Source organism: Anolis sagrei, chromosome 2 (assembly GCF_037176765.1).
Source record: "Anolis sagrei isolate rAnoSag1 chromosome 2, rAnoSag1.mat, whole genome shotgun sequence".
NCBI classification, from domain to species: domain Eukaryota; kingdom Metazoa; phylum Chordata; class Lepidosauria; order Squamata; family Dactyloidae; genus Anolis; species Anolis sagrei.
In genome coordinates, this window is record NC_090022.1 from 244,313,699 (window position 1) to 244,326,267 (window position 12,569).

A 12,569-nucleotide genomic window follows, 5' to 3' on the forward strand; every position below is an offset into this window, starting at 1 on the left:
TCCTGTCCACTATTTATGTTGTCATAAGCCAGACTTAACGATATCATAAATACTGCAATTCATATTTACAATCCCAGCATCATTGCAAGTGTCACAAATGCCCTCCAAAATTTATCTCCAAAGCCACAAGAATTTCAAGACATTGGAGAAGGGTTGCTAAAAAATCACATCAGCCCATTACACCAACAAAGTATGGTGCAAAAAGACTAGCAAAAGGAATCCACAGGAAAGGAGGGGGGAATCATGATAATGGCCTATTTTATATTATTCTCATCCTTACTGCCGCTATATGACCTATGCACTTTACTCACTAGCCCTATCCTCTGATATGTGGTTGCGCCAATCCGCCCACCTGTGACAAGACATTGAATTTTGCTATTGGTTGTTGGTTGATCATTGTTTTATATATATACTTATAATGTTGCTGATCTATTTTGTTTTGTTTTATATTGTTGTTACACATTTTAATGTGTTGCATTTTAACTTTATTTTTGGGCCCTGGCCCCATGTAAGCCACCCAAATCCTCTTGGGGTGATAGAGGTGGAGTATAAAAATAAAGTTATTATATTATATTAACAGCACTCCATGCAGTCATGCCGGCCACATGACCTTGGAGGTGTCTATGGACAATGCCAACTCTTCGGCTTAGAAATGGAGATGAGCACCAACCTCCAGAGTCGGACACGACTGGATTTAATGTCAGGGGAAAACCTTTAGTGTTACCTAACCCTAACCTTTATATTACATTATTACATAGGCATGTGTAGTTACAATGATGCAGCTTTGTTACTGCTTCTACTTCTCTAACTGGGAAATATATTCTGTACAAAATTAACACAGCGGTGCCAGGTTTTGCAAACTCATAACTATGACTTCCTTTGTTGAGCTTTATTTATTTACCTGTATTATGGTCTTTTCCTGCTCCCTTCCATTTGCTTTCTTCTTGAGATTCCATATGTGGTGCAAGGGATTCTGGGAATACACCTAATGGATTCTAGGCGTTGTGGTCAAAAGAGTAACTTTTCAAAACTTCGGGTTTACTAGACAAAAGGGTAGGTCCTATATCAGTTCAGCTAACTTCAATGCTAGATGTTACCAAATACTATTAAATAGAATAAAAACTGTGCTAGTCAAAATTCCTGGGGATCCACCTGGCACTCAGCCATTGACCATATTGATCCAACAGGTGCAACTGTATTTTTTTTTTTTTTACAAAAAAAACATAGGTTCCTATTTCCTCAAAGTTGTGGAAACATGGGAAAGTGTTCTGGGATGTCTTCAGTGGATTTTTTTTTTCTCCAACACTCATTGTAGACATATTTGATTTTTAAAATATGCCTAAATGTTAGTTTTGAAAGGAATTAGCAATATTCAGTATCAACTAGCCTGACACAACACTTCCAACTGGTGGAAATCTAATTCATCCATGATTTGACTGCCAGCAGTATGGACTTCCTTCTCGGCACACAGCTGATGTCTGATAATGGAGGAAGGCCATGGTCATGGCAACAGTATCACAATCAAGACTTAAGTGATAGTCATGAAAAATGAAACAGTTATGAATGTGTAAATCTAGGTAACTGTTTTGCATTCACGATCGCTACTTAGTTGTGATTGTAACTATATTGCCTGATTGTAACTTTCTCCCTAACCTGGAGAAAAATAGATCCATTCTGCTGCTGTTCATATTGTGGGAAAATGACATTTTTCTCAGGTTTTTCTGTTAGGAGAGTCCAGCAGAGGTTATATAACTAGGTTTCTGATATAGAACACTGGCCGATATTTCTCTGTGTGATATAAGCAGCATGTCAAGAGGTTACGGGCACCTATTTAAGGAAAGAGAAGGAAAGGAAATGTGGCAAGACTTTAAGGCTGACTGGTGGCTTCCAAGACAAGTAACTCACCCTTTCTGTCAAGAGACAATCATGAGAAAGGACGGTGGGACAAGGTGACATGAAAACAGCCAGGGTGAACTGCATGTGTTAATGTATGTAGTGTGCCTTGAAGCCATTGTCTCCATCAAAGGAAGTGGGTTTACATCATGAGAAAATAAAAACCAAAAGTGCTGCCACATTTCCCCCCTTCCTCTCTCTTTTCTGATTTATGCAAGACACCAGCACAGCTACTTCTGTGAAAATTAAACTCTGATTTCTAGTACGTTGCTACTAAAATTAAAGCAGTAATGACCAAAACAAAACATTTTTGATAAATGTAATGTTAGTTTATACAAGCATATGCATACACATATGCAACTTAATGTAAGAGAAGGCAACCTGATCATAAATAACTGTGTATAGACTCATCTCTATGTGAATAATCCTACTTGCAGACTACCAAATATAGTCATTTATAAGTCTAGAAATATTTTCTAAGAATCACCCAAAAATTCTAGGTCAACTGATCCATTGGTCAATCTAAGACTTGTGTATTTCCATGCAATTGATCTGCATTTCCTTAGACCCACTTATGCCTGATCTGCTCCACCACACATCGCATAGCCATGATTTATGATAATTCCCTCCTCATCCATCTGATCTTTAGGGTGAGCAGTGCTATGCCTACCAAAATTTTATAAGGTCTTTGGCACCATTTCCCTTTGCTTCACCTTTTAAATCCCTTGTTACATGGCTCTAGGTTTCACCCTCGACTTATAAACAGGTTAACTCTTATTTTGTCCCTAAACCAGGGATAGGCAAACTTTGGCCCTCCAGGTGTTTTGGACTTCAACTTCCACAATTCCTAACAACCTACCAGCTGTTAGGAATTGTGGGAGTTGGACTCCAAAGAGCCAAAGTTTACCAATGCCTATCCTAAACTCTGCTCTTGACTTATACATGAGGTCAACTTCTACATGAGTACACATGGTAACTATTACTATCAATCCTCTCAGAGGCAAAATGCTTCCCCAGAATTGAGTTTCCGCCAAGACCATAGTCTCAGAATAAATTTAGGGCATGCTTAAGAAAAGAAAGCACACTGAAGTTTTCTGCTCATCCATTACAGAATCTTTCTTTCCTGGGATGAACAAGTAACCAATGATCTATGGATGGATATGCTTTGGAGCAATGATATCTAACACTAATTTAGGCAAATGTCCTACTATCCTCAAAAATTATTGCATCTCCTTGTTTAGATATTATTTCAGCCAAACTTAGCAGCTTCATTTTTCTAAGCCTAAAGCTGGTTATTTCACTGGTTTCACTTCTAGTTTAACCTCTTTCACAAGAGGTTGTCCAAATATGACTTTAGAATGGAGGGTTTTTTCCTGTCACAATAAAAGAAAAATCAACAGATTTGGATCTCGCCATAGAGGGAAGGTTATTCTTATTCACAGAGGAAACAAGGATTCACATCTCAGCATCCCTAAACACAAGATTATGTGGCATTTCAAACTTTTCAGAGATTTCACGGGCTAGGGAAACCCACAACATGCTCAAGTTTTCAGAGTTTTTCTCATGCAGTTCAGAATATTTATTTCTGACAACAGAAATATTATTCTTCAACCTAAGTATATTTTAAATCCTTCTAGTTTTCATTGTTTACCAAACTATGAGTTATAGTAGCTCATCTTCCTTTACTCTGGTGCTTACTCATCCTTTCTCTCTGCTCACTCTTCTGCCTCCACCTCATCAACCAGCAAAATTCTGCATTTCTCTCCCCTTACTTTTGACCTGTCTAAAAGGTTTGAAGGCCCTGCAAAGGAGAGTAAATCTGAAATTGTCTTTAGATCCCATGGAGAAATTAATATACCTGGCTTGATTTCTGCTTTGTCCCTAGGCAGTGTTAGGGACATCTGCTGCTAATAGCTATAGATGGGGTAGCAGGTTGTAGGCAAATTTTAATTAACTAAAATTGCATAACCAACTTTGAAAAATAAAACAACTCCAAGGTGCTTACTCCTCAACTATGCTTTGTATACATACTACGTTCAGGTGGGGTTATACCGGGGAGAAACATTTGAAAAAGAACTTATTTGTTGTTAAAGATATGTATCTAATATATCAACATAGCATGTAAGGAATAGAAAATGGTTAAAGTTGCTATTGGGAATAAGTCAATCTCAAACTATTAATTTTGATGCTGCTGACTAAAACTGAATCAAACTATTCTACAAGACATCTTTCTAATTATGATTACCAATGCACTTACTTGCGTAATCCATTATTTTATCTATCAAAGCCAACAAATGCATAGAATAAACATAATTTAAGCATAATATTTCTGGTTCCAAGAAATAAGGAGACATGCAATTAGCCCTTGGTATCCGCTAATGTTTGGTTCCAGTATCCCCCATGGATTCCGTAATACATGGATGCACAAGTCCCATTATATACAATGACATAGTAAAAATGGTGCCCCTTATATAAAATGAAATAGAGTTGAATCCATGGATACAGAAAGTCAAGTGTTTATATGAGTATAAATGAACTTGCTTGAATTCTTTTTCAGAAACAGTTATTTCAGGTCATCAGTCAAATAAATAATAATTATTTGCTTTTTAAATTCTCTGCTACTTGATATTTGTGTGAATTTTTCCCGCACTGTTCTATAGTTCCAGCTAATGAAAAGGACAGATCTAACAACTGAGAAACCAATCATTAATTTCAAAAATCTTAGTTAGATTGCTAGAAAGCAAAAACTTGCTTCTGTATTCTAGCATTGTAAAACTGTTCTAACATTTAAAAATCATATCTGCAGAATCATGATAAACACCAAATATTATCTTACTCTGAAAGATATGGTTTTAACTATTAGGTAGCAGCTCTTTGGTGATATGCATGCTTTGTTCGTATAAGGTCCTAATCAATGTAATGTTAAGCTGCAGGATATCATCAGGGATGGCAAACACAACCAAAAAGGAAAGTGCTATGAAGGGCAAATGGTATTCATCAGAGTCCTTCCAGACAGGCCCTATATCCCAGGATATAATCGCAGGTTTTCTGTTCATCCCAGATTATCTGGCAGTGTGGACTCATATAATCCTGGGATATAGGCCTGTTTAGAAGGGTCCTCAGTCACCATTGAAGTGTCTTGCTGTAAGGCAGCCCATACATCTTTTGGTGCATTTTTAACACATAGATACCGTAAGATAAAATACACACAATCCGTTTACCATCCCATCAAAGCCACTACCACCTTCTGAGCAACACAAACTACATTGACAACTAGTTCCTTCCCTTACTTCCTCACTCTCTTTCACTCTCACCAGGCTACCCACTCTCTCTGTGGCTTCTTCACCCTAAGCAGGGGAGCACCACTGAACAGCTTCTGCTACAGTCCTCTTGCAAGGCCACCAAGGCCACACTGCATTTGGTTGAATATTTTTTACATATAGCATTGTTTTTTAATATTTGGTTTTTTAATTAATATTTTCAATCCATGGTTGGCTTGACCCATGGATTCAGAGCCCACTTTATGTTTGTGCCAATATTGAAATCCACGCAAATATAAGTACTACACAAAAAAGTAATCAATCCAGCCCTAGCTGTTTTTCTTCAAATATTAGGCATATAATTTTTAAAAAAAACAAAACAGGAATTCCATTCCTATAAGCTATGGTGTTTGGGGGAACACATTTTTTTCCTAATGTTCTAAGGACTGATCCCATATTTGCTTCCAATAGCTGCAACTGTTTCTTTCTTTCCAATATGTTCTCTGCAGCACATGAGCCAATGGCTCATGGATGGGCATCAGTGGAAGGCACCACTCTGAGTTGCACGGCTCTAAATAAACACCACACTAGCACTGAAGATCATTCATCTTCAGTCACAAAATCACTTTTCTCCTTGCTAATTAGAGTATTTTAAGACCATAACCCTATGTCCATTTACTTGTGAGTAGGCCTCAATAAGCTCACATCTATTTCAGAATGGATATGAACCTTATGTGAAAAATCTAGGACAAAGTTATTGAACCTTTCATACTCCTGGAAGAGAAACATAGGATTCCATGTAGAAATGTGAATTCAGAACAAATTCTCCTTGGAGATTCTTAACCATCCCTTTAAAAGACATCATTTCTACATTAGGACATTTTTTCTGTCCTTAGTAAGGTAAAGGTAAAAGTTTCCCTTTGATATTAAGTCTATTATTATTATTATCATTATTATTATTATTATTATTATTATTATTATCTTTATTTATACCCCGCAAAATCTCCCGAAGGACTCAATGCGGCTTATAAAGGCCAAAGCCACCAACAAAACAACAGCATACAAATACAACAGTAAAACTCATAAAGCAAATAATAAACATCAAGCAAACAATAAAACACTAAAAACAATAACACCATGACGTATTTAAAACCTAAGGCCGGGCCAAATGTAATAGACAAAATTTAAAAGTGTTGGACTTGACAGGTGATATGTAGGGGTTTTTGGAGGTAAGTGCAATGTGCAGACAATCCTAAATCTCTGACAAGGTGCATTTGGGACATGATGCCAGGCGTTTCCTATTCTGGAAAGGCACACTGGAACAGCCAGGTCTTCAGGCTCTTCCTAAAGACTGCCAACGTTGGGGCTTGTCTGATGTCCTTGGGGAGAGAGTTCCAGAGTTGGGGGCCATCACAGAGAAGGCCCTGTCCCTCGTCCCCACCAGACGCGCTTGCGACACCGGTGGAATCATGAGCAGGGCCTCTCCAGATGATTGAAGGGAATGTGTGGGTTTGTATGTGGAGATGCGGTCACGCAGGTAGGTGGGTCCAAACCGTCTAGTCATGTCCAACTCTGAGGGGTGGTGCTCATCTCCATTTCTAAACCGAAGAGCTGGTGTTGTCCATAGACATCTCCAAAGGCATATGGCCAGCATGATTGCGTGGAGCACTGTTACCTTCCTGCTGGGGTAGCACCAATTGATCTACCCACATTTCCATTGTTTTCAAACTGCTAGGTTGGCAGAAGCTGGGGCTAACAGTAGGAGCTCACCCCACTCCCCGGATTCGAACCACTGACCTTACACATCTAAAAGTCTTGTCAAAGAAAAATGCATACCTTCCTCTGTTGGCCTACAGCCTGATCTTCATATCTATAATTCTTTTTAAATTTCTTTTAAGTTATCACAGTTTCCTTAATTAGATACATGAACAACTTTATTTCTAAAACACTATGAAGATCAATAGCTGTGCTTCTCTGTAAATCAATATGACTGTAGAGGTTTGCATAATAAGTTTGCAAAATATGCTGTGTTCTACTTTTTGATAAAGATCCTATTTAGAAAGATTCTTTCCTCTGCAAAATGTCGACACTCCACGTATGCTTATTGGAGCAGAAACATTAATTCGTTTTGCTAATGGATTTTGAACATGAACATCAAGCTGTGCATAGACACAAGTTTTCTAAGGTCTGAGAAAACTTCTGAAATAAATTGGACAATGTAAGAAAATCAAGAAGATTCCTTAGTGTTGGTTGCATTTAAACATATTCCACAGGGTGATAATGCTTATTATTGCTTTCCACTCAGATAATTCTCACACCATTTTAAAATATTTGAAAAGATTATGCAGAAAACTAAAGTAGCTTATGTGTGGCTCCTGTATAGCAAAAAAGAAAACATTCAGCCTAATCTAAAAGTATTGAAAATAAATTCCCACACTGGTTTTTCAGGAGCCACAGTGGCGCAATGGGTTAAACCCTTATGCCAGCTGAACTGCTAACCTGAAGACCTGAAGGTCAGCAGTTTGAATCCACAAGACGGGGTGAGCTCCCATTTTGTCAGCCTCAGATTCCCATATGGAGACATGAGAGAAGCTTTCCACAGGATGGTAACACATCCAGGCATCCCCTGGACAATGTCCTTGCAGACAGCCAATTCTCTCACACCAGAAGTGACTTGCAGTATATTCCCAAGCAGCTTCTGACACGGTTTTAAAAAACCTGGTTTTCCAGGAATACTTCAAACTGGCTCAGCTATATGTTTACACCAGTGCATATTATGACAAAAATATTTATTTATAGCTCAGTCCTATGGATCTCAATTTAGAAAAAGTCTCACTCAGCTCAACTGGATTTGCAGAATAGTGACTTAAAAGTGCATTTTAAAAGATGGGGAAAAAACCTTCTGATACTTAGAGCTGTCCACAGTGCTGAACATGAAAGTAACAGTCCAAACAGCCTATTATTTTCTTCTATAGAAACTGAGTTTTGGGAGCCATGTATATGTGTGTGTTTAAATACTTTAGCTGAATTCAGCCAGGATTATCAGGTTGCTGCCACACAATGAGTTGTATAGTGAAACGTTTCACTGTTGTTCTAAAGCAGATACAGAGCAAAACCCAGATAGATTCTCTACCAGTACATGCATATGTGTGACCCAAAGCATTTACAGCAGAACTAAGAATAATCATTGCCAATAGTTACAAAAATATCACTATGTAACTCTAGGGATCAAGCTACTAGAAAACCCAAGAAAACAATTTGTACAAGATACCTTTAATATGAGACTTTCTGGAACTAAACCAGTTCTCCGTTTTCATTCTTTATCACCAGAAAGCCACAGAATTCTTGAGTACAATGTAATTTCAGAACTAAAACAATTCACTCCAGAATAATTAAATAAATCTTTTGCTATCTCTTCTGACTTTACATTATGATGACTGAAATTCCTTCAAGTAAGTAGAAAAGCCACATAATCCACAAGGACTATCCTAATATGAATTCAAAGCACAATACTCATTGGCACATATTTGATTTGCCTGTATTAAGAATGGTAAATATCTTTCAAGAACCCACTCATTTTTGTCCTTGTTTGGTGGTTGCTTTAAAATAAGCCATTTTATCCCATAAGTGGGACTAAAGGATGATTCTGAGACCACTGCGACTACAAAGAAAAGAGACAAATGTTTCTCTCTTTGGTATGCTCCAAAAATTTGCAATATGCCAACAACTTTATATCGGTGGCTGACTGGCTACAACAATATCTATTTTTAAAGAAAACCCTGCCACTATTACAAAAGTAAAGGTAAAGGTTTCTCCTTGACATAGTCATGTCCCACTCTGGGGGGTGGTGCTCATCTCCATTTCTAAGCTAAAGAGCCAGCGTTATCCATAGACACCTCCAAGGTCATGTTGCCAAAATGACTGCATGGAGTACCGTTACCTTCCCACAGCAGTGGTACCTATTGATCTACTCACATTTGTATGTTTTTGAACTGCTAGGTAGGCAGAAACTGGGGCTAACAGCGGGAGCTCACCCTGCTCCCTGGATTCGAACTACCAACCTTTTGGTCAGCAATTTTTGCAGCCCAGCAGTTTAACCTACTGTGCTACCGGGGGCTTTTACAGAGAACCCAGAACTACGAATAGACAGCAGCAGCAACTATTTCAGCATTGATATAATAAGTTGCCTCTATTTGTAGAAGATTATTTTAAATGGGTAATGTCTGGACATAATTACAGAACTCTGGCAATAATCAACAAACATTTTTATATATATATGCCCAAAAGTAAAAACAAATATTGTCCATCTAATGACTTCGTAATTCTTTAACTTCTCCCTAAGCTCCAATACTGTACATAGAATAACGTTTTATTGAACGGAATAAGTCTCTAGAATAATTTAAATATTGATGTTCAGTTCTGTTCCACTGAACTCACTAGAAAAAGGCACTCAGTTATTGGCAGAACACATTGATCTTCTTTACTCAGAAATAACTTCAGTTGTGTTCAGTGGGACTTGGTGCAAAGCAAACGTGCAAATAGCTACTGTCCTGCACTGATTTTAATCCTTAATACAATATTTATTTACAACTGAATATTAAAGTTTCAGAAATGTCTTTTTAAAGAAATCTATTTAGAGAGTATAATCTTCAGTTCTCCTCTTTCATTTGTGTTAATTTGCTACTCAAATTCCCCTTTTATATCAACCACAAAGCTTTCATGGGCTTATGAAGAATATAGTATTATGGGAACCTGAGGAATATTGGCTGATATTTATTGTAAATCGGTGTATAAGCTTTTTAAAAAGTAAAAACAAGCTAACCTATGGATTCTAAGGGGGAAATTATAAAAACAAGGGTTTATTTCATATTTTGTAAAATAAAAAAGAGGGGAGTTTCTCATATACATTTCTACTGTGTATCTTTAAATGCACCAATTTTTCCAAGGAGAATGGATGTTTTAATTGTGAAATATTACATATATTTACCTGGGAGGGTAAGCTGTATCTTATAGATGTCAATGTAGACATCTATAAGATTGTCAATGAATGCATTTTTTTCAAATGCAAGTTGACTTTTGTATACAAATTCAGTCTATATATACCATGCCCAGTCCTCTCTATACCCTGATTATGCCCATCTAGGTATTCTGGTCGTTGGTTTTTGTTGTGTATTGTTTGAAGGGGTTTTAATGCTTCTGTTTTATACCTTTATGTTAGGAGCCCCCAGTAGTGCTATGGGTTAAACCCTTGTGCCGGCAGGACTGCTAACTGACAGGTTAGCAGTTAGAATCTGGGAAGAGGGGGTTGAGCTCCCTCTGTCAGCTCCAGCTCCCCATGCAGGGGCATGAGAGAAGCCTCCCATGAGGATGGTAAAACATCAAAACATCTGGGCATCCCTGGGAAACATCCTTGCAGATGGTCAATTCTCTCACACCAGAAGCAACTTGCTCTTTCTCAAGTTGCTCCTGACATGAAAAAATACCCTTTATGTTTTATTTAGTTGTGTTTTATTTGGTTGTTATGCTTTGTTATGCTTTGCTATGTTTTATTTTAATTGTGTTTCTTGTTTTTAATGGATTGTTTTGTTTTGATGTTCTCTGGACATTTTGTCCTTTGTGTAAGCCGCCTCGAGTCCCTTCGGGGAGATGGAGGCAAAGTATAAAAATAAAATTATTATTATTATTATTATTATTATTATTATTATCATTATCAACTGGATCCTGTACCCCTGGATGAAAAAGAAAAACATGTACTTTACTGGGTAAGGATATTCAAAATCTCTGCTGTTTGGAAGAGCTCATAAATATTATGACATGCAATATCATATAAAACTGTGATATATCTCACAGATGACTTTGTAAAACATTACATAACTGTTACTACTATATAGTAACAATTGTCCATCACCTATTGGAAATATCTTCCATCAGTATGTAAAAGTCTTGGGGGGGGGGGGACTGGAAGTTCTCTGCAATAAAATAATATATTATTTACATGACACTTTTTCTATACAAAGATAAATTCCATGTTTGAAATCCTATACTAGCCTATGTGAACATAAATGCTACTGGAATCAATCGACTTACTTCCAAGTATGTATGCATGCATGGTAGTAGCCAGTATGAGCATGGGTAAACTTGGGCCCTCCAGGTGTTTTGGACTTCAACTCCCACCATTCCTAACAGACTCAGGCCCCTTCCTTTTCCCCCTTAGCCACTTAAGTGGCTGAGAGGGGAAAGGAAAGGGCCTGAGCCTGTTGGGAATGGTGAGAGATGAAGTCCAAAACACCTGGAGGGCCCAACTTTGCCCATGCCTGGGGCAGGACACAAATTTGCCCCTTGTGAAGTACAGCTATTCTATATCCCCCAGAGATGAACCATCTCATAAAAGAAAACTCTTTTTAAAAACTCACAAGGCAGTCTCATTAGAGAAGAAAGTAAGAAAATATATTTTAATTTCAAGGAAAATGGCATGAACATTACACATCTTCAAAAGCATAAGTAAACATGAACTCAAGCTGTGCTTTGCTAACTTTTAAAAGGATTCTCAAGGTTCATTGTGAAAAGACTGCAACCCCTGCGACACTAACAGATGGGATTTAAACCTGTACCATTTATTTAATAACCTTTTCAAAAAGAAGTCCCAAGATGATATTTAACGGTATCACCAAGATATGATGTTTGGAGGTGACTTGAGCTGCCACAGTTAATCACATGATCCTGTATGGATTAGCATAACATGCAGTTATTGTAGAAGGGCAGACGCTCTATCTCCCACGTTTGCATTAACAAATTGCTTCCGAGGACAAGCAAAGCACATCTAGTACATGCAAATGAATGTTTTCAGACATTCCAAGTAACGACACCGTATCTCAGAGGTTGCAATGTTTCCTAACTAAGAATGCTTCAGTGCAGCCTGCCTAGTTTCATAGATATGTCTTTGAAACACAGGTAGCAGCGAGGCTCAGACTCACAAGTGGAACGTACCTGAATTTCCCTTGCGTGGTATACAATGATCAGACCAAGCAGAATGATTGTAGAGAGGCTAATAAGGCATTTTAGGGCTAATGAATACAGCGACTCCTGCAATAAGAAAAGAGAAAAAAATCGTGTGTACATTGATTGATTTCCCCTTCATCGTAAAGATCACAGAAGGGAATGCGAGCTATCTAGTCCAAGGAAGACTTAGTTCACTTTCTGGGTCTTACTCTCCTTGTTTTAAGAAAAGAGTAAGCATGTCAATGTTTTGTTTTGAAAGATGTTTCAGAGTGTGAAAACTTGTTTTTTATTTATTTATACTCCATCTTTCTCTACCCCGAAGGGGAATCAAGGCAGCTTACATTGTTGTTGGAGCAGAGGACTCCAATGCTAGGAAGAGATGAGTTTCAAAGAGCCTGACAAAGTAAACAATCTCCT

General features: G+C 37.8%; 1 protein-coding gene across 2 annotated transcripts in view; it reads right to left on the minus strand.

Moving 5' to 3' along the window:
• KCNN2 (potassium calcium-activated channel subfamily N member 2) overlaps positions 1 to 12,569 on the minus strand; it is a 103,509-nt gene that overhangs the window by 79,741 nt on the left and 11,199 nt on the right. For both annotated transcript variants that reach the window (XM_060761918.2, XM_067464490.1), the window contains one exon: positions 12,141 to 12,236. In XM_060761918.2, the coding sequence (XP_060617901.2) occupies positions 12,141 to 12,236 (96 nt within the window). The remainder of the gene's footprint in view (positions 1 to 12,140; positions 12,237 to 12,569) is intronic.